The sequence below is a fragment of the Juglans microcarpa x Juglans regia genome, chromosome 7D, assembly GCF_004785595.1.
Source record: "Juglans microcarpa x Juglans regia isolate MS1-56 chromosome 7D, Jm3101_v1.0, whole genome shotgun sequence".
NCBI lineage: Eukaryota > Viridiplantae > Streptophyta > Magnoliopsida > Fagales > Juglandaceae > Juglans > Juglans microcarpa x Juglans regia.
The window spans coordinates 7,924,547-7,945,674 of record NC_054606.1 but is presented as its reverse complement, the minus strand read 5'-3'; the positions used below and the strand labels follow the sequence as shown (position 1 = coordinate 7,945,674).

The following is a 21,128-nucleotide window of genomic DNA, read 5'->3' as shown; positions in this document are numbered from 1 at the left end:
CTTCTATCTCCTCTACTCCAAGTAGCCGTGCAATCGTCATTGTTGTCAGGAGCGCCTCATATTTGGCTTCATTATTTGTTACTTTGAAGGCCATTCTGATCGCATAACTGTGCTCCTTTCCCTGCTCGGTGACGATGTGCACCCTTGCTCCCCCGCCATCCATGCAAGACGATCCATCAACGTAGACCTGCTAGGGTTTTTCTTGAGGTGCAACTGATACTTCTTTTGAGAACTCGGCGAACTCAGTGACAAAATCCGCCAATATTTGTCCTTTGGTCGCGACTCTGGGTTGGTACTCTATGTCAAACTCGCTGAACTCGATTGCCCACTTGGCTAGCCGCCCCGAGGTGTCTGGTTTTTGGAGTACCTATTTGAGGGGGTGGTCGGTAAGCACTCTGATTCGTTGTGCTTGGAAATACAGCCTCAATCTCTGGGCTGCAACAATGAGGGCGAATACGAGCATTTCCTTTCGGGGGTATCTTGCTTCTACGCCCCGGAAGGCTCTGCTCATGTAGTACACGAGATGCTGCCCTCCTCCCATTTCACAAACTAGCGCTACTGATACTGTGTGTGGCGACACTGGCAAGTATACTGTCAAGGTCTCTCCTGGTCTCGTCTGGCTTAGCAGCGGGAGGTGGCTGAGATACGAATTCAAGTTGGTGAAGGCTTCCTCAGTACTTTGAAGAAGGGTAGGCATTGGTCAGTGGATCGGGCGATGAATCGGTTTAAGGCCGCCACCCTTCCGGCTAGCTTCTGGACTTCATAGACACTACGCGGGGAAGGCATTGTCATCACTGCTACTATTTTTTTGGGATTCACTTCGATCCCTCTTTTTGAGACCATGTATCCCAGAAATTTACCTGTATATACCCCGAATGCACATTTCAGCGGGTTAAGCTTCATCCAGTATTGTCGGAGAATGGAGAACACTTCTCGCAGGTCTGCCAAATGCTTCTGGGTTTCTTTGCTCTTCACCAACAGGTCGTCCACGTATACTTCCATGTTGTGGCCAATCTGTTGTTTAAATATTCGGTTGACCAGCTGTTGGTAGGTGGCCCCTGCATTTTTCAGTCCGAAGGGCATTGCCCTGTAGCAGTAGAGCCCTCGGTTGGTGATGAATGCCGTTTTCTCTTCGTCATTCGGATTCATCCTTATCTGATTGTATTCAGAATAAGCGTCCATAAAACTAAGGAGGAGATGTCCCGCCGTTGAATCCACTATCACATTGATGCGCGGTAGAGGGAAGCTATCTTTTGGGTAGGCCTTGTTCAGGTCGGTGAAGTCTACACACATTCGCCACTTGCCATTAGGATTTTTCACCAGAACTACATTCGAGAGCCATTCTGGGTATTGGACTTCCCAGATGAACCCTACAGCGAGGAGTCGATCCACCTCTTCCGCTATCACCCCGTACTTCACAGCGCTGAAGCTGCGTCGTTTCTGCTTTACTTTTCCCTGCCGTCGGGTTGACGCAGAGCCGCTGCTCGATAATGGAGTTGTCACTTCCGAGCATGTCTTCGTGGCTCCAAGTGAGCACATATCGGTGTTTGACAAGGAGAGATATCAGTGCTGCCCTCATACCCGGGCCCAGCCTAGTGCCGATCCAGACTTGCCGTTCATGCTCCTATTGGTCTACTATTACGAGTTCCAGTGGTTCACTGGGCGTGGCTTGTCGGAAGGCCTGCTCGTCACGGATTTCCCCATCCCATTCGGTCAAGACCGGGGGTGATCCGGGCGTGGGAGTTTCTTTCTGTGCTTTTATGGCCGCCACAACTTATGTCTCATGTCTCATCTCCCTGTCATAGGTTTCTCAGGCTAGGAATTGTTCGCCGCGAATTTCACCGACTCCCGAGTTGGTGGGGAACTTCACCTTTAGGTGAAAGATAGACGTCACTGCCTTCAAGCTGTTCAGGGTCAGGCGTCCTATTATGGCATTGTATGAGGCCAGGGCTATCACAACCAGGAAATTGGTCATAGTGGTGGCGATCCTGGCCGTTGTTCCAGCCAAGATCGAGAGAGTAATGACCCCTACTGGATGAACGACATCTCCCGTTAAACCCTTGAGGGGCATTGGTGCCGGGCATAGCCGATCCGGATTGATGCCCATTTTGATAAAAGCGTCCCAAAACAGGATGTCGGCCGAACTGCCATTATCTATCAGGATTCTCCGGGTCCGGAAGTTCGCCACTTGCATTGTTACCACCAGTGCATCATCATGCGGGTGGAGGATGCCTTTTGCATCTCTTTTATCGAAGTATACGTGGACGACGTGGTACGTTGTTGCGGTCTGCTTACTCCCTTTACTGCACTGAAGACTTCCTTGTAACCCGCCTTCCGGGCATGCACCCTTCGGGCCAACGAGGTAACTCCTCCTCCTGCATACCCTCCTATGATAGTGTTGATTTCCCTAAGCGGCCCATCCTCCAAGGTGGGGCTTCTTCGCCTGCCATCTCTGACCTTTCGTCTTCTCGGGACTTCTCCATGTCAAAAGTTTGGGCGCCTATCTCCGAACCGGTCCGTTTCATTCTCCGGTCGACGCGCCCGATTCTTTTGTTCTTCTTCTTTAATTTTCTTTAGGGCTTAGTAGTCGCGTGTGTTGTGTTGGTTGTTCATGTGATACTCACAAAACGGGCGGCTCTCCACCTCACAGGGGCGTTCTCCTTTGGGATCCACACGAGGGTTTCCTTCTACTGCCAAGTTTGCGTGGGCGCGGCTTGCTCCCTGAGTTCAAGCTGGTTCTTCTCTCTTCCTCTTCACATCTGACAATCCCCGCCTCTCTCTCCTCCGCGGTTATCACCTTTGGGACGTTGCCCTCGCGCCTTTATGCCGGCTCGCTCCATCTCAGCCCGTCGAGGGGCCGTCAATGCCTCTAGAGTGTCTTCTGTATTGATAAACTCATATGCCCGATCCATAAATTCTCTTAGCGTGGTGGGGGTCTTCCGTGCTATTTCGGTCATGAACGGATTCAGTGGCTAGATACCCCCAAGAGTGCTGCTAACGTGATCTTCTCGTCCTGGTCATCCGTGGTCATGCGTTCCCGATTGAACCGCGAGATGTACGACTTCAGATTCTTGCCATCTCGTTGCTTGACCGTCAGGAGGTAGGCCGCGGGGTGTCTCCTCTTATGGCTGGCTAGAAAATATGTCATGAAAAGACGCAAAAGCTCCTCAAAGCTTCCTATCGTTCCTGATGACAACCCCCCAAACTAGCTCTAGGCTGCTCTTTTCAATGTTAGGGGAAGGCCTGGTAGGCGACCTCTCCCGGGAAGCCGTGTAAAGTCATGTGGGTCTTGAAAGTTTCTAGGTGCTCCAGCGGATCTTTGGACCCTTCGTATGCTTCCATCTAGGGAACTTTGAATTTGGGAGGAAGGGGCATAGCCAAGATTTCCTCACTGTAAGGGAGGTCGGAGCTGATCAGCAGGCAGCAACTGGTCTATGGTTGAAGGGGTGTCCATCTTTTTCTCCATTTTCGCGCATTTGTCTCCCAACTCTCGGATTTTGAGGTGCATTTCGCTCCTTTCTTCTTCTGCCGCAGTGTCTGCCAGAATCCTCTGCGAACCCTCTTGCTCGTTGCCACTTGGCTCTGCGCCTCCCGCTAGTTCCTCATTCGCGAACTTGAGAGCCGCATTTGCTTGGCGGAGCGTCCCGGCTTCCTCTGTCAGTTTCCTGATGGTCTCTTCCATGCTTGCAAGTCGTGCTTCTATCGTTTCTTCCTCGCAGTCTTCCCTTCTCGTAGCCTGGGATGGCGTCGCTGTCGGCATGCGAAGTACATGTTTTTATGGAAAACCTTATCCCACAGACAGCGCCACTGTTGATGTCATGTTTCGCAGCCCGAACAGTTCCACAAAGCCCAAGGTCCCTGGTACCTGCAACTAAAAGAAAGAGAGGCTCGCATGGCCTTCGAGGTCACTCTGATGCCTAAGTCAGTGGGTTGTTCTCTGGTGATGGAGAAGAAAAATACAATGCAAAGTAAAAGAGTTATGCAGGTTGAATCGAGAGACTCCCGTAAAAGGGTTATCTCTTATTTATACTTGAGTCAGGCCCTTCAGTTGAGGGAGATCGTGGCGTATCAGACGCCAGGCCTGCCACCACCCATTCTCTGTCACCTTAGTGGGGGCCAGTCTGCTGCCTAGCGAGAGATCGCGCCATGCCCATTGTCCTACGTCTGTGTGGCTGCCATTTCTTTGTTATGCCAAGAGATGTCAGATCGCGGGTGAGCCGTCCTTGGCTTGTAGGATGCTCCATCGCGCGTCGGATGTCCTAACACCGACCTGGGTTGGCTCGTGCCTGAGATCCGTGACTCTGGGGTCGGGTGCATGATGATGTTGTGCCCACCCGACCTGGTAATTTGACTTGCTAATTTGCAGACCCCCCATCCTCCCGGACCTTGAGTCGACAGGCCCATCTTGACCAGGCCTACGCTTACTTTACTTCCCGATCCTCTCGCCACGGGTCTTTGGCTCCCCTACTCGGGCCCAGGCTTCGTGATTGGGCTTTCCTAGGCTTGGGCCCTTCGGAAGTGGGCCTTCCCTCACAAATCGAGTGTTTAATTTAAAACTCAACCCTTACATGGGGTTGTTAAGATCTGTTTGGCAAGGTCTTGAATCCAAATATCTATATGATTTTGCATGATTTCTAAGAATCTCTCAAGTTGGAGTACTTAAGGTTTTTATGTTTCGGCTGGGGGAGAGAGTGAGCCTCTGAGAGCTTGAGAGGGGCTTGAGATGGGAATCCACTGTATTTGGGTCTATTGTAATTAAAAAAAGAAAGAAAAAGAAACATGACGTGGTTGTATTCCATTGGAGGGTGTGAACCATTATTGATGTTCACCGCATCCGGTCCAAAGAGTCAGCAAACAAAGCCATACAGGTTTACAGTTTGGTAACGACGTTGTATTTTGGCGGGTTACCAAACAAAGAATAAAAATGTTTTCCAAGCCTTGCCAAAACTCATGTGAAGAACCTTACAACCCATACAAAAGTCTTGCAAAAAATCATGCGGTCATTTCTTCAAACGGGTAGCATGCGCGCAATTTAGGTTTACACAAAATCATATCATAAACTCCTATGGATGCCGATCACTCCTCTGGAACCGAACCCATGAGTGCAACTTCGACGTTCCGTCTGTCTAATTAATCGAGATGTGCCAAGTTTGACGTTCGGATCTCACAAGCATTAATGGATATGTGGCCTTTGCTTACTGGCTCCCGGCCGGTATATATGCATACGTACCCAAATTCTAGCGTAATGAAATAAAAATGAAATGGTCAGATTATTGTTTGTAGCGTTACTACTCTTTGCGTATGCAACCAGCATGCTCGAAGGACAATTCTTATGATCCTTTGAATGCCCCAAAAAAAGAGCAGCAATATTAATATATCTAGCTAGACACATGATGATTTATTGGTGTAATACATTTTAAATAACTTTATATATTTATCATTATATGTACGTACGTAGTCACATAAAATGAAATATTATCACAATATATGACTGAAGATAATATATAAAATCTCTAACGAAAATTAAACAAAACTGAAGATAATTAAACAACCTTTTCTCGTAATAATGCTAAGCTAGCTAGCTACGATTTCTTATAAGATCAACTAATTAATGCCTGACATCTACTTTGGATTTTACTATTATGAGACAAAAAAATAAATAAAAAATAAAAAATTACAGGATACATTTGATTTTTTTATTTTTTTTATAACTTTTGATATTATTCTCGAGCAGATGATCTAAATAAAATAAAGCTCAAAACCATTGGCATTATATAATTTGTCGCATTCATTTGTCGTACATATTAATGTTTGTCTCTATCCGTATTTGGCCAGTAGTACCAAAGAAGCCAAGGAAGTCCTGCAACTCCTAAGAACCATTTGACAGAGAGGATGCCAACGCGGCATGACCAATATCTAGCTCTCCACGTCTGCCATTTGGAAGCTCAAGAGCCATTCATGTTAACACTTCATCCAGTTTTATATATAGCTAGCTAGCTTAATTATGTCGTAAACTAAGGAATTCTATTCTATTATATATGTTTATGTATACATACATATATACATACATATATATATATATATATATTTAGACAGATAGTTATAGTGAGAAAATGTCTCAAAACGTGTGGACTGCCGAGCTAGTGGGCTTATGGAAGGATTAGAATTTTCTACATCAACTTTAAATGATAGACACAACGTGTGGACTCTATTACATTAATTAAATGTTGTATTGTGGTAATATCAGCCAATTTCATTCTCTTTAACTAATGAGAAAGAATTTTGCAGTGTTAAATGATGTAGTCCATGGTAGCATTTAGCTGATGCTGTTGAATCCGCATGCATGTTCATATACTTGTCTATTTTTTTATTTTTGAATTGTAGAATGTATTTACCTATAACTTAATCAGATAAATCCATATTTGGGAATAAAAACCCTAACATTTTGAAAATGATATATTTTTCATAACAGCGCTATATATATATATATATATATATATATATATATATATATATATATATATATATTATATACACACACACCATACACTCTAAATATGCACACCAGTGTAAATGATTTTTTTTCTTTTTCCTTTTAAGTATTTTTTAAATATCTTTAATCATTAAGAAAAAAATAAAAAATAAAAATTTACTAATAATTACTTCCTTAACTATTAAGAAAAAAAACTTAAATATATAAATTGACATATTTAAGAGTTATACTAACATATATATATATATATATATATATATATATATATTGTTAGGTTGCATTTAGCAGTCTAATTATCTTATCTTGGGTTGGGCGCTGCCGATGCTGGATCTATATTGAAATGAATTCTAGGCTCTAGCGTTCATATTCCTACCTCATTATTATTAAGCAGTCCAGCCCAGTTAAGGCCTGGGTACCCTACTGGGCTAGCTCTCACCTCTTAATTACTGCATGTTTAGATACCCAAAGTTTTTCGTTTGGATGGAAAATATATATTTGAAGACGAAATTTAATTTATATGATTTTGTGAAGGTTGTAAGGAGTATTAATTAAGAATGTGTTTGGATAGATAAAATAAGTGAGAGATTTTTTACTTTATAAATTTCTTTATGTTTTATTAAAAAAAAAACATTTAAAGAAGTAAAAATGATTTTGGTCATGTATAGATCATAGTTTTGTATGTCGTATGTTTAAAAGTAAAACAGTACATCTTAAATGATTGAAAATATGTAACAATATTTGAGATGTTTTTGGGAAAGATGAAGATGGATTGAGTCTTCCAAGCAGTGGAATTAACTAAATTATGGAATCCCAAACAACCTAATTTTATCATTACTTTTTTTTTTTGGAAATTATTTAAGTACTTTTTACAACTCCTAACACAATTCTAAATAGCTGTTAATCAGGAGTCTGATCTTGTGAAGGATAGCCATGTAATACTTGTTGGCCAACTAGATAGCATTTAAATGCAAGTGATCAAGAATAGTCATTTCCGGTGGCTAAAAGGGAACAATTAGCAGCAATGGCGGTCGATCTCTAACTGGAGTGCATGACTGCTCTTGTTACTTGTAGAACAAGTGGAATCGAATCTCAGGCGCACACATAAACTAATTATACGCATCATGGATATATGGGTGTGGTGTGCCTTTCATAATCATAGGCATACAAATGCTTAATTGGCTTATAGCAGTACTGGAAGGGGGTTTTTGTACCTAGTTGGGCCAGGCTCAATCCATTCTCCCAAAGCCCTCAACTCGTGACCCAGCAGACCAGGGAATGACATGAATAAAGCCCAAGTCTGCCCATGGGGGAAGAGACAGTTAGTCCTCCCTCGAGCCTAGCATGTTAACGATGGAAAGATCGGTCGGGATCCTATCTTCTATAGGATCGGCCACATTAAATGCAATGTTGGATGGCCGTCATCGAAGTTGGGTCCCAATTGCTGACAGGAACGACTGCATTGAATACGACACCATGTCGTCCAAAATGGAGGATGATCATTGCAGCAACAACAAGATCTGGGACCCCTCAAGAAACTTAGTATAAATAGGAAAAAGCTGGCAAGAGAAGGAGGTTGACCACTCTCTAAACTCCCTAATCTCCTTTAGGCATGTGCAAAAAAGGGATTGGTCTGATCAAACCGAAAGACCCGACATGGGCCCACTCGACTAAAATCGGGTTCAATGGGTCAAAACCCATAACGGGTTCATTTAATCATCTATCGGTCGAAAAGATAACCCGGAAAGAAATTTCTATTTTTTCTTCTCTATAAGGTGTTTCGTAGCTTATCTCTGAACTTCTTTACTGTTTACTATTCTTCTCTCTTGATCTTCGTGAAATTGATATTCTTTGAGGGAAACTAGTTGGTGCTGCTTGGTTATTTGCATGCAGCCTGCCTGGAGATGCATCATCAACACAACAATGATGGGTTTTTTATGTAGTGACTGTTGATGTTCATGCTTCGTTGAAAGGGGCTTTATAACCGAAGGATAATTAGTGGGTCTACTCGTCTGAAAGCTGGCCATTTTTGCTCATTTTGCATGTTCAATCTTTCACAATTTCCTCTTCTTTCAAAGGTTTGATAATCATTCCCTTAGAAAATCTTTCTAGTTGTTTTGACAATTCAAAATGCTAACTACGAAGCATTTTGATCTTGTCCACGCTTATAAAGCATTTCTAGTTGTCCACGCTTCAGAAAATCTTACTAGTTTTTTTTGGTGGCCCCCGATTTTTTGATACAATTATCTGTGGTATTTTAAGCTTTTTATTTTTTAATTTGGTCTTGTCCTTCAAGTTCTTTTTTTTAAACCAACCTTGAACGTCTTTTTTGTAATTGCTTCCCAATTAGTTTCATTTCTTTTGCTTCAATTGCGTAGAGTATGAAGGCCAAATTTGGAAGAATGGGTAAAGGTCCCTCTGCCGATGAAGAAGAAAGTGGGGAGTTTTTCAATTTTTTTTTTAAGATCAATCGGGTCATACGGGTTCGACCCAATTGTAGTTTGAAGGGCCTGGCCGGGTCGGTTTGGCCCCTTAAATGGAGATTCTCGGTTCGAGCACAGACCCGATATTTGAGCTCGGGTTGCAAGCCTAATCTCCTTAATCTCTTTTCTTCAGGTTCCTTGTAGAAAACATATTCTGACTTTGACATCGAAAGTGTCACAGATACACCCAACCGCCTTATATTCCTCCTTTGCAGGCTCCCGAAATGCCTTCACAGCTGGAGTCTACAAAACATGCATTAACAGTTAGCGCTGTCTGTAGGATCCCAAAACAATTTTGGGCCAGCAACATCAGCGTGCCCTTTTTATGCCAGCCATGATGCCCTCTTGTGCAACCCTCGAGCAGGAGTCTACGTTAGCGAGTATGGAAGGGAGAGTCACGAAATGGAGGAACTCGTAAAGAAATTGACTATAGATGCAAAAGCCCTTTGGTGGGAGAACGAGATGCTGAAGCAGAGGAATGTTGATCTCGAGGGAGGCACCGGACCAAGTCAGATCGAGCAAACGGAGGGGGAGTTACGAAATACTAGCAGGATGCAACACGAAGATGAATAGCGCAAAAGTATGGGCGACGAGTTGAGCAAACTTATGGGCAAGTACGAGGAAATGGCAAAGAGAACAGGATCATCCTCTGTGGACCAACTGCTTAGCAACATGAACCTACCATACATCGTCGAAGTGATGGTTGTCCCACTTCTGCCCAAGTTTAGAACACTCCAAGTAGAGATGTACAATGGGTTGAAAGACCCCGCTGAACATCTAGAGACGTTCAAGATCCACATGACATTGCATGGTTTCCTTAGGGAGATCGCATACCAGGAGTTCCCTCTAACGTTGAAAGGCCCTGTCCGAACATGGTTCGAAGCCCTCTGTCTGGGTATCACTCACAACTTCGAGGAGTTAGGATGGCAGTTCTTGACACTATTCATGGCCAGTCGTAAGAGGAGACGACCAACCCCTTACCTCCTCACTGTAAAGCAGAGCGGAGAGGAAAGTTTAAAGGCGTACTTATACCACTTCAATAAAGAGCGGATGACCATGAATGATCAAGATGAAAAGATCACCTTAGTGGCACTGTTAGACGACATCTGGCCCCTTCATGACAGAGATAGCATGGAGACCTTGGCAACCCTACTGGATTTCATGCGTTGGGTGGACGACTTCATCAATGTGGAAGACATCCTCAAGGCCTTGACTACCCCATGATACACGGGTGGTGAGCAGGCAGCGAACGGGTCCAAGCGGAGCATCGGCAAAGGACCCACAAGAAGGAAACCAAAACAAGGAAGGGACAAAACATGAAAATGAGTGACGACGAGACCTTTTTGAGAAAGACGCACATGAGCATGCATGTATAGATGCAAGGAAAAGGACACCCATTGGAGGACGGCAATTGCAACTAGAGAGCTTGCTGGTATTGCACCTACCACAAAGAGGAGGGCTATAGGATCAAAGATTGCCAACTTTTGAGGCGAAAGATCATGTCAAAGATCCGAGACGATGCTTGAGAAGAGGTTTGAGGAGAGATGTTTGGGTACCTGGGAACCTGCCGCCCGTCACCCACTGGGCGGGTAGGCAGGGACAGGAACGAGTCGAGATGGGGAGGTATTCAAAGTTAAAGCCCGAGGAGGGGAAATGGGAGGAGAAGGGATGGAAGCCCGTTGGAATAAAACCAAAACAACATTCTGCTAGGGGAAATCCATACTATAGCCGAGGGGGCTCACTAGTAGAGGCGCATCCGCATTTGGTAGGAAGGCTTTTGCCGGAAGGGAGAGATACAAGGAAATCTTCAACATCAAGAGACCGCCCAAGTAGGCCTGGACCCAAAAAACCCTGGCAGTTTCCTTCAATGATGCAAACAGTGAGGGAGTGATTTACCCACACGATGACGCCTTGGTGATGATGATGTTGGTGGCTAGCTACACAACTAGAAGGATACTAGTGGACAATGGCAGTTCGACCGAAATCCTCTTTTGAAAGGCATTTGCCAAGATGAGAATCAGTCAGGACAAATTGTGACCATTTCCCATGCTGTTGGGATGATTTTCTAGCAAGAATCTAGAACTATTGGGATCCATAATGCTACCCGTTACTGTTGCGATAGGAAGACACATGGAAACCACCATGGTGGACTTTCTCATGGTCAAGGCCCACTCCTTGTACAACGCCATCATTGGGCTGCCAACATTGAATAATTTAAAATTGGTGACCTCAACTTACCACTTCAAGATGAAGTTCCCAATAGATGAAGGCAAATGAGTGGTATGCGGTGAGTAGGTGGTAGTAAGGGAATGCTATATGCAGGAATTACGAGGTAAGGAGCGCAACGAGCCCAAGCAGGAGTAACGGACAAATGGAAAGCCAACTCCTTCCCGCCCGAAACCCCCAATGGCCAGCCAAGCCAAAGCCCGACAAACCAACAGTTTAAAACACTTCAGAACACCGAGAGTTTCCCCCTTTTTTTTTGTACTCAATGTCTCACCTTGTAAAGAACCAGTGATGAGATTAATAGGAAATGAGGTTTGTGTGTATGAGTATGTGTATGTGATTGAGCAATACAACGACCTCTTCGCCACCCAGCGCGGTTGATTTCATATCCCACCTAGTTCCTTAGGGCTATGCTCCACGCTAGTACCTCAGCAACCAATCGCCACCCAGCACGGTCGATTCCAGATCTCGTCTAGTTTCTTAAGATTATGCTTCTCGCTAGTACCTCGGCGACCAATCGCCACCCAGTATAGTCGATTCTGGATCCTTCCTGATTTGTTAGGTCGATGCTCCGCGCTCGAATCTCGACGATCCAAAAAGGGAACACCTCTCCTAAACAGGGTGTACATAAACCGACCAAGCCGGTTGTCACTGATGCGAATTGACTACTAGAGTCCAAAATCGATAGAGAATCGGTCAGTCAGTGGTAGGAAAATGTTAGAACCAACGTAAGTTGATTTGGTCTCGATTTTAAACCTAATTCAAATCGCCGAACTAGTCAATAATATATATATATATATATATATATATTATTCATATATAAAACCATGATGTTTCACTTAAGTGAGTGAAACAGCGTCGTTTTATACCCAAAGTTAAAAAATAATTATATAAAACGACACCGTTTCGATCTAGGGTTTAATAACCCCACTCCGCTCCGCTCCTGCCCCCGCCCCTTCCCCTTCTTGATTCTTCTTCTTTCTTCAAAATCTCTATTCTCTCACATAGGCCCCATAGCCTGCCACTCTCCTCCCTTCACGATGCCACCGACGAGAAATCGACTAACCGACCGAAATCACGCTAGAACTAAGTCAACCCTCCTCGCCACCCAGCACGGTCGATTCAGAATCCCTTCTAGTTCTGTAGGGTTATGCTCCACACTAATACCCCTGCAACCAATTGCCACCCATCGCGATCAATTTTAGATCCCACTTGATTCCTTAGGGCTATGCTCTATACTAGTACTCGGTGACCAATCACCAGCTAGTGCAGTCGATTTCAAATTCTGCCTGGTTTCTTAGTGTTATGCTTCGCGGTAGGTTGATCACTCTCTAAACTCCCTAATCTCTCTTCTTCAAATTTCTTGTAGAAAACATATTCTAACTTTGGTATTATAAGTGTCACAGACACACCGATCCTGCATCTTCCTCCTTTGCAGCCTCCAAAAATACCATTGTAGCTGGAAGTTACAAAACACGACTTAACAAGTACATTGAATTCTGGTCATGTTTTGTGAATAGTTTTCTCACGTAGTAGGTCAACTAATCAATCCATAATGGGCCATTTTTATTAAACCACCTCTTGATTACTTTACTATTTTTTTTTTTTTGAGTTTTCATTTTCGAGGCGTTTATTTAATATAATTTTAAGCATAAGTATTGCCTTACAAAACTGAAAGCTAGGACTCTCATGACATAGATATAATTCTTGCTAAAACTTACATAAAAATTATATAAAGGGTGCGGCTACTATGCCGTTTCAACTTGACTATTAGGTTTATCGCTTAGTATATAAAGTTTTTTTTTATATTTTTTAATATATTTAAATATTTTAAAAAAAAAAAATATACTAATACACTTGAAATTATTTTCTTAATTATTAAATAAAAAAATAAAAAATTTTACCAACGATCAAATAGAATAAATAAAATGAGAAGGTAAAATAACTTTTTTCTGATATAAATGTAGTCCATGTGTTAGTCAAATCACAAGTGGGTGATATGGATTTGCAAATCAACAGCCAGTCTTGTGGAGGTGCGTGCGTGATCTTAGACTGATTGATGTAAAGCACCATATAAGTTCTTTTTCAGGGGCAAAATGAGATCATAAATATCTTCTTAGACGTTGTCACGTTGGTTTCTTAAATAAATCACCTCATTTTATTTAATTATAATAAATAATTTAATCTTTTAAATTAAAAAATAAAAATAATTTTAAAAAATATATATTTTAATAATAATTTATTTAATTTTTAATTCATTTTATCTATATAATAAAAAACGAGACATAGGTAAGCTTTATGCAAGAAGGCAAAAGAGTGGGAGCAAACCTTGCCTCCTCTCCAATAAACGGTTTCCAGAGAGACCCTAACATAATAAAATTTAATTAAGGGTAAAAAAGAAGTTTCCGTATTTTTTCCAACTGACTTTCCTTCCCAATAAATTCGGAATAATAAAAAAAAAAAAAACCGAACTAAAATTGATAAAGTTCTGTCGAATATGTTGTCATTTGGTAGCATGATCCAATATTGTATTATTTTCTTGGGTCATTGGTCGGGCGCCGACGTGGTAGGTGGGGAAAAAGTTTTCCAACGACCCATATGAGTATGATCCGGAAACAAAACAATAAAGAGAATCTGTGGGGTTGGAGCCAACTTTGACAAAAACTAATAGATGTAATGCGTTCGGTGAAGACCCCAAAAAAAGATCCATTTGCATCCATATGTTCAACTACTACCAAAGTACCAAGGCCCATGGGTCCACGTGCAGGCGGCCGATTGATCATAATCTGTATATATACACACACAACACAAATACACACCATACGGAAAACTACATCACTACTACTCAGCACTGCAGTGATACTCGTAGGAGAAAATTGAAATGGCACAGGCTGATAGATGGTCTCTTCAGGGAAAGACCGCTCTTGTTACTGGTGGAACTAAAGGAATTGGGTTGGTTCTTCCCTCCCCTTGACTTCTCTTTTACTATATCTCTTTCAGTTTTAAGAAAAAAAATGGAATATTCCTCTGATCTTTAATGGCAGTACTGAACTTTTTCTTGCTATAAGGCCTTGATGATTTTTTTTTTTTTCCCTGGAGTTTTTGTTTTGGTTATTTTGGTTTTTAACTGTATGTTGTGTTTAGGTATGCTATTGTGGAGGAATTGGCAGGGCTGGGGGCGACTGTATATACATGTTCCCGAAATGAAGCTGATCTTAATCGATGCTTAAGCGATTGGGAAAAGAAGGGTTTCCGCGTCGCCGGTTCAGTCTGTGACCTTACGTCTCGAACCCAACGAGAGGAGCTCATGAACAAAGTTTCCGATCAATTTAAAGCCAAACTCGATCTCCTTGTAAGTTCTCTATTTCCTTCCAGAAACCAATTGCATTTCTTGGATACCATTTTAGAGGATTCTCAACACTTGGGTGAAGATAGAGGTGGATTACAAGTTAAAGCCTGGAATTAATCAAGCTTTGGTGTAGTTAGTGTTGTAATGATTGGGTCATCGGTGATAGTTTAGCGTAATAGCACAAAGACATCCCATAAATCATGGTCTTGTCCCACTCAAATACATATTCTGTTTTTGGTTTGAGGGAAACAGGATCATCTTATTCCTGGGTATTGGTGCCGGCCTCAGAAAAATGTTATCCACGAGTTTGTGTTCCTGACCGTCTGTAATGACGCCTTCTGTGCCTTCTCAGTAGTATTCTGTTTAATTTCACAAAAGCTTTTATTAATAACTCTCTCTTTGTGGGGGGTTGGTTCTAGGTAAACAACGTGGGAACCAACCTTCCGAAACCAACAGTAGAGTACACAGCCGAAGATTTCGCTTTCACCGTGAGTACCAATCTTGAATCTGCTTACCACGTGTGCCAACTTGCACATCCTCTTCTGAAAGCATCAGGGGCAGGAAGCGTGGTTTTCATTTCTTCTGCTGCTGGAGTGGTGTCTGCACAAAGTGGCTCTATTTATGAAGCAACTAAAGGTAAACTTTGCTTGTGTACTTATCGCTATTGACATCTTATTCGCTGTAAATTTGTGGGATTTTTATCGACAAAATAAAGCATTAGTTGCGGCCTAAAAGGTTCTGAATTGCCTTGGTTTATGCAGGAGCAATAAACCAACTTACTAGAAGTTTGGCATGTGAGTGGGCAAAAGACAACATTAGGACTAACTGCATTGCGCCTTGGTGGATCAGAACTCCCCTCCTTGATTTTGTAACATCTTTTCTCCAAGCTTCTTCATTATCATCATTGAGTTTTTTTCATTAATCCACATACAAATGAGTCCTTGTGTTTGGTTAGATGATAACAGAAATACTAACATGTAAACTGCTCTATCTCTATCATACAAATTCTTAAATTGGTCAAGATGAATGAGTATTATAAAGGATTTTTCAATCACAATTCTTGAATTTTCTTTTACCGAGAAAGCTATAACTCTCGATCTGTCTTGGGCGATCACAACATTTGACATCCGTAACTAGCAAATGTTAAATTTCACGAAGAAGCAAGTCTCACTTAATTTCATGAAATGTAGGACAGCCCCACTAAACTCAATGCTGTGATTTTGTCATTCCATTGCAGGTGTTTTCTAATGAACAGATTATGCAAGCTTTAGCTTCACGAACTCCTCTCAGACGCCCCGGCGAGCCGAAGGAGGTTTCATCGTTGGTGGCATTCCTTTGCCTCCCCGCATCCTCTTACATAACTGGACAGACTATTTCTGTTGATGGAGGGATGACCGTGTGTGGCTTCTAAGACCATGACTTTTGGCAACAGCATAAGACCGACCTCTCTACTTAGTATTTTGAAACAGAAAAATTTCCACTTTAGATTTCCCTGTATGTTTTTTGTGCTCTCGTGACAGCTTGTGGGATTCAATCGGAGAATAATGAAGATATAGTTCTTAAAATTTCTCTCCCATTTTCCTTCTTTTAGTTTTCATTTCCGTCTCTATTATATTTAAATATCTATCACAGATATGTATGAGCTTCAAGGCAGAGAGGAACAAGGGTGTTGAGATCAATAAGAAATTGCAGAACAGCATCTCTATTTCTATATATGTTTTAATTCCACTTCATTTTTCAAGCACTTTACACGTCTCTTCAGTTCCCATAAGAGATTAATTGACCAGCCTCAATGCAACAATGGAAATCTTAAATCCTCTGAAGCTCTTTTTTGTGACTGAAATTAAGATATATTGGCCTGTCTTCTTTCTACATCCTTCATTGGAGATTACATCAATTTTAGAACGGTAATCAAAGCCAATGCGCATGTCAAAAGGACGCCTTGGTCCTCCACTCATTATCCTCGTATGGTTCACCAATTGAGCCGTCGGTCCAAGAAACTACATATCATTCGGGATTCTCATCGAGCAAATGGCGTGCATATAGATTACTCCTTCGTTTTGCAAAAGCTTCAACAGAAGAATCCCACAGATGTGATTCTGGATCCATTCAAGAACTCATGTGTAGCTCTCCCCTCATTCACAGAGCCTTTCGAAGCACATAGAGATAGCTTTCATTTATCTCTTTCACAATAACACTATTAGTTTGGGTTGTTTGTAACAAATAACAATAGTATCATATTTTGCTTTAAGAAATAATTTATCTGAATTGAGATGAGTTGAGTTCTTTATGAATAATAATGAGTTGAGATGATAGAGTGAGTTTTGTAGGATCCACCTCAGATGAGTTTTGATGTGTTTGAATATTAAAATGAGTTTAAATGTATTTATGTGAAATTGAAAAAGGTTGTGGGTCTCGTGTGTAAAGAGGTATTGAGTTGAAAAAGATTGTGAGTCCCACATATAAAGAGGTTTTGAGTTAATATGAGTTTAGTAATTTAGAAGTTGGGTATTTAAATGTTAAACTCAACTTAAAATTAGATTGAATTGAGGTTCAAGTTCCAAACGAGGCCTTTATCTCATCCGAGTGAGAGGAACACTATTAATTTGGGATGTTTGTAACAAATAACAATAGTATAATATTTGGCTTTAAGAAATAATTGATCGAGATGCTTTTACAAAAATATAATAATGTGATCCAGGGATCCGATCTAATTCTATGTTGATAAGGAATTTAACACATATCAACATAAATATGACAAAAAATGATTTCTTGGAATTAAAGTACTATTGCCAATGTTTCATTATTTTGGTTAGAACTTCGGTTACGAATAATAGAATTGTGCATAAAACCCCAATTTGAGAAGTTCTTTTTTGCTCATACGTTCTAGTCACCACACTACTTCTAGTGGTCTACATTTCGACTCTGAAATCAGTTGTTTCCCTTCAAGTTGCCAATTTACGAATTATGGTGCTTTAATTATTTTATGAAACTATTTTATTTTGACTTTTAGAGATAATTTTGATTCCCATTTTGGGACCCTTTTTGCATGATCTTTTTTTACACGTTTAATTTTTAGGCAATACTTAGGGTTTTTCCTTTTTCAACTAGATTATTCTCGTAATCTTGGATATATTTGAGATCGGTTTTGTCGGCTTCAGAACCCGATTTTGAATTTTATTAATAAATTTTACTCTAATCTTTATAGTGTCCCTCTATATTTTAAGTTTCAGATACGTTTGGATCCTCAATTCATCTTAACTTATTATTATAATTTTTTTAAATTTTAACATAAAATATAATAAATAATTTAATTTTTTAAAATTTTAAAATAATAATAATAATAATAATAATAAATAATATTTTAATAATATTTTATTATCTCAACTAAACTCAACTCAATTTAATATCTAAATGTAACCATATCTTTGATTTTATTAAACGGGTGTTATTTCGGATCCAAATGTTCAAGGAAACAACAAATAAGAATGAAAAGCAGTCGGGATGCCAGCCAGCCAGTCAGTCAGTCAAAACCCAAAAAAACAAGGATTATAAATCAAAGAAATGTGGCCTTTTTATCAGCTATAAAAAGAAAGAAATATGGGCTTTATTTGAATGAATTGAGTTGAGTCTTGGCCGTCTTTCTGGACTGAACGTGCTGCTGATTAGGGACGGAGACGGCTTCCATGAAAGTCACCAGTGCGCAATGTTGACCTGCGTTTTCGCATTTGTCGTGGCTCTTCGCCACGCCATCGACTGTGTGATAATGCAAAGCTACCTCCATTTATTAAATAATAATAATAATAAAAATCTAATAATAAAAATAAAGCCGTCGTAATCATGGCCAGGAAAAGAAAGAAAAATCTATGATTTTTTTTTCAACCTTATGAGTTTGACTCCCTACAAAATATATATCCATCCAAAGAACTTAACATCACTTGAACAGCTCCCGATAGTGACGAGGGATTTATATGATATTTTAATAAGAAAAATGTTTGTTATTATCTATTTACTTATCATCTCATAACGTGATAGAAAATTATTAAAGATTATTTATTGAAAAATTCTAAATGCAAGCATGATTCGAGCCTCCCCGCAGATAACTTCTTATGTGAAAACAAAACAGTGCACTTTGAGTCCATAGATATGGTTGTCTTCTGGAAACAAAACGTACCGTTTTGCATTGTTACTTTATTTATCTCCCTCTTAAGAACCATTTGCTCTCTTTGCTCTTGAGATTTCAAATTCTTCCAATCGCTAAAAGAAAACAAGCCGAAACAAACAAAGGAGAGGGAAAAAAACTACATTTTTATGCTTTTATTTCTTCGTTTACTAATTACAACCAACCCAAAACACAATGCCCCGGTTTTCCCTCGTTTTCATCTAAGTCTCCTCACTTTCTCAGCAACCAAACACTAAAAAGATAAAATATAAGGCATAACACAAATACTCACCATGGATTTTCACTCCCACAGTCCTTCAAATTAGAGGGTTTAAACTAAAACCCTAGATTAGGCCCCAATGCTGGAATAAGTAGAGTGAAACTGAGCAAGAGAGCACTAGAGAGAGAGTGAGTGTGACGAAACGCCTCTGGTGTATGGGATACAAAATGGTAGTGTGGTAAACTAAACGAAAGGCATGTAAAAGTGAAACAATGGGTCGCACAAAAATGGCAGAGTGTAGCTTTTGATTTTTTCTCTCTCTCTCTCTCCTCTCTCTTTTTTCTTTGCTGTGAGAGAGAGTGGAATTAGCTTTGCATGTAACGGAAAAATACAGGGTTTGAGTTTAAAACAGATCAAGCTTCTGATTTTAATCAAGCTTTTTTTTTAATATATAATTGATGACGTGGCAAAATACCACGTCAAGGGTGTCCACGGGCAGGCACGACATTATGCCTGCCTGTAGCAATACTTGTATTTATTATATTATATTTGTAAACTTATCATTTAATGTCACATCATGAGATGATAGAAAATAGATGATAAATAGATTTTTTCTCATAAAAATATAATAAACAATTCAACTTTTTAAAATCTTAAAATAAAAATAATATTAAAAATTTATATTCTAGTAATATTTTTATTCAACTTTCATCTTATCTTATCTCATCTTATCTGTGTAACCAGACGAGACCTAAAATATTCAAAAATATTTTCATTCTACGAAAATAAACTCACAAATTAAAGTAATTAAATATATTTTAATAATTAACTTTGTGTAATACATTTATATCTAAAATATTTTTTCAAAACAAAACTGTATGTGCCGGAGATTCGAAGAAGACGTAATCTATTTGGGACAAACAAAAAAAGGAAAAGAAATGTTTTTTGGTTCAAGGATGAAAAAAAAACCTACACTAGGATGTAAAATAAAAAATGCGACTTTTTAAAAACAACAAATAGCCTTTAAATATTCAAATTTATAAACTATTTGTAAATAAATTATTTTTCAGTACAATAAGTCATTAGTTTGGGGACCGCAAGTTTATATCTTAGTATTTTAGATGCTCGATTATAAATTATGGGAACATTTATTTTTTGCGAATTGGAGCATAATCATCGGATGGATGGTCAATGTTAAACAACATTCATGAATGTAACCAAACTGCTGTTATACTTTATAATATTTATGTCAACTTTTGTAGATGCTATGCATTTTATTTATTTCAGTTCTGCTGGGTTGGCGTGCAAGAGGCAGGTTGCCGGGGGAATAAAAAAATAAAATAGAAAGCAGATGGACGGTTCCCATGCCTCTCTCTCTCTCTCTCTCTCTCTCTCTCTCTGGGTGCTTTTCGACGTTCCCCCATCTCAGCCACTTGCACTCAAGAACTAGTCCAAAAGCCTATAAATCAAGAAAAGTTTTAGAGAAACATCATATGCTCAAATCGAGAGCTCTTTTAATCTTGAGTTCGCATTCATTCCTTCAAATCCGAGCTAAGTATCAAAATGTTAGAAAGCAAAACAAAATTCAGTCTTTTAGTTACTCTATGCACAAATATAAACAAAGAAACATCTAAAAAGAAGAAAGAAAAATAGCAATTGAAGTTTATTTAGAACGGTGGCTGTCCGTTTATATGGAAATGGAGAGAGAAACAAAATGGAGAGAGAGAGGGAGAGTTCGGTTGGAGAAGAAAGGAGAGGGATCGGTCGGGTCGATTAGAGACGAGTAGAGAGAGATAGAATGAATTTCTAAAGAGAGATAGAATGCTGATGTTGGAATTCATGTTCTAAAGTTTCGTCTAAATAAAGGTAGGACTCTTCCATGAGCTCAGGGCTCAATCTGAACATCAAGACGCAAAACTCTATCTGGTTAAGGGCACCATCACTGACGAAATTGCCTTCCTTTAACATGGAAGGCAGATCTTCACCTCTCAAGTCGTGCAGGCCCAGCAGAGCGGAGTTCCTCTTGAGGCTATCGAAGGTGATGACCCCTTTGTCGCCGTCCACCAACAGATCGAAGCCGTTGCACAACTCACCTATCAGGTCGTCCCCACTGAGCTTGTGGGCCATGGTCGGTAAGAAATCTTGGAACTGGCTTTCCGGGATTTTGGGATGCCATTGCAGTTTATAGCTAGCACACA

At 40.5% G+C, this 21,128-nt stretch overlaps 1 protein-coding gene across 1 annotated transcript; it reads left to right on the top strand.

Annotated features, from left to right (window-relative positions):
- The first annotated feature begins 13,991 nt into the window (after window positions 1-13,991).
- Window positions 13,992-16,113, top strand: LOC121239125 (tropinone reductase homolog At5g06060-like). The gene is made up of 5 exons (XM_041136268.1): window positions 13,992-14,151; window positions 14,344-14,551; window positions 14,968-15,184; window positions 15,310-15,416; window positions 15,786-16,113. The coding sequence occupies exons 1-5, from the start codon at window positions 14,081-14,083 to the stop codon at window positions 15,957-15,959; spliced, it is 777 nt and encodes a 258-aa protein (XP_040992202.1). The 5' UTR covers window positions 13,992-14,080; the 3' UTR covers window positions 15,960-16,113.
- The last annotated feature ends 5,015 nt before the right edge of the window (window positions 16,114-21,128 follow it).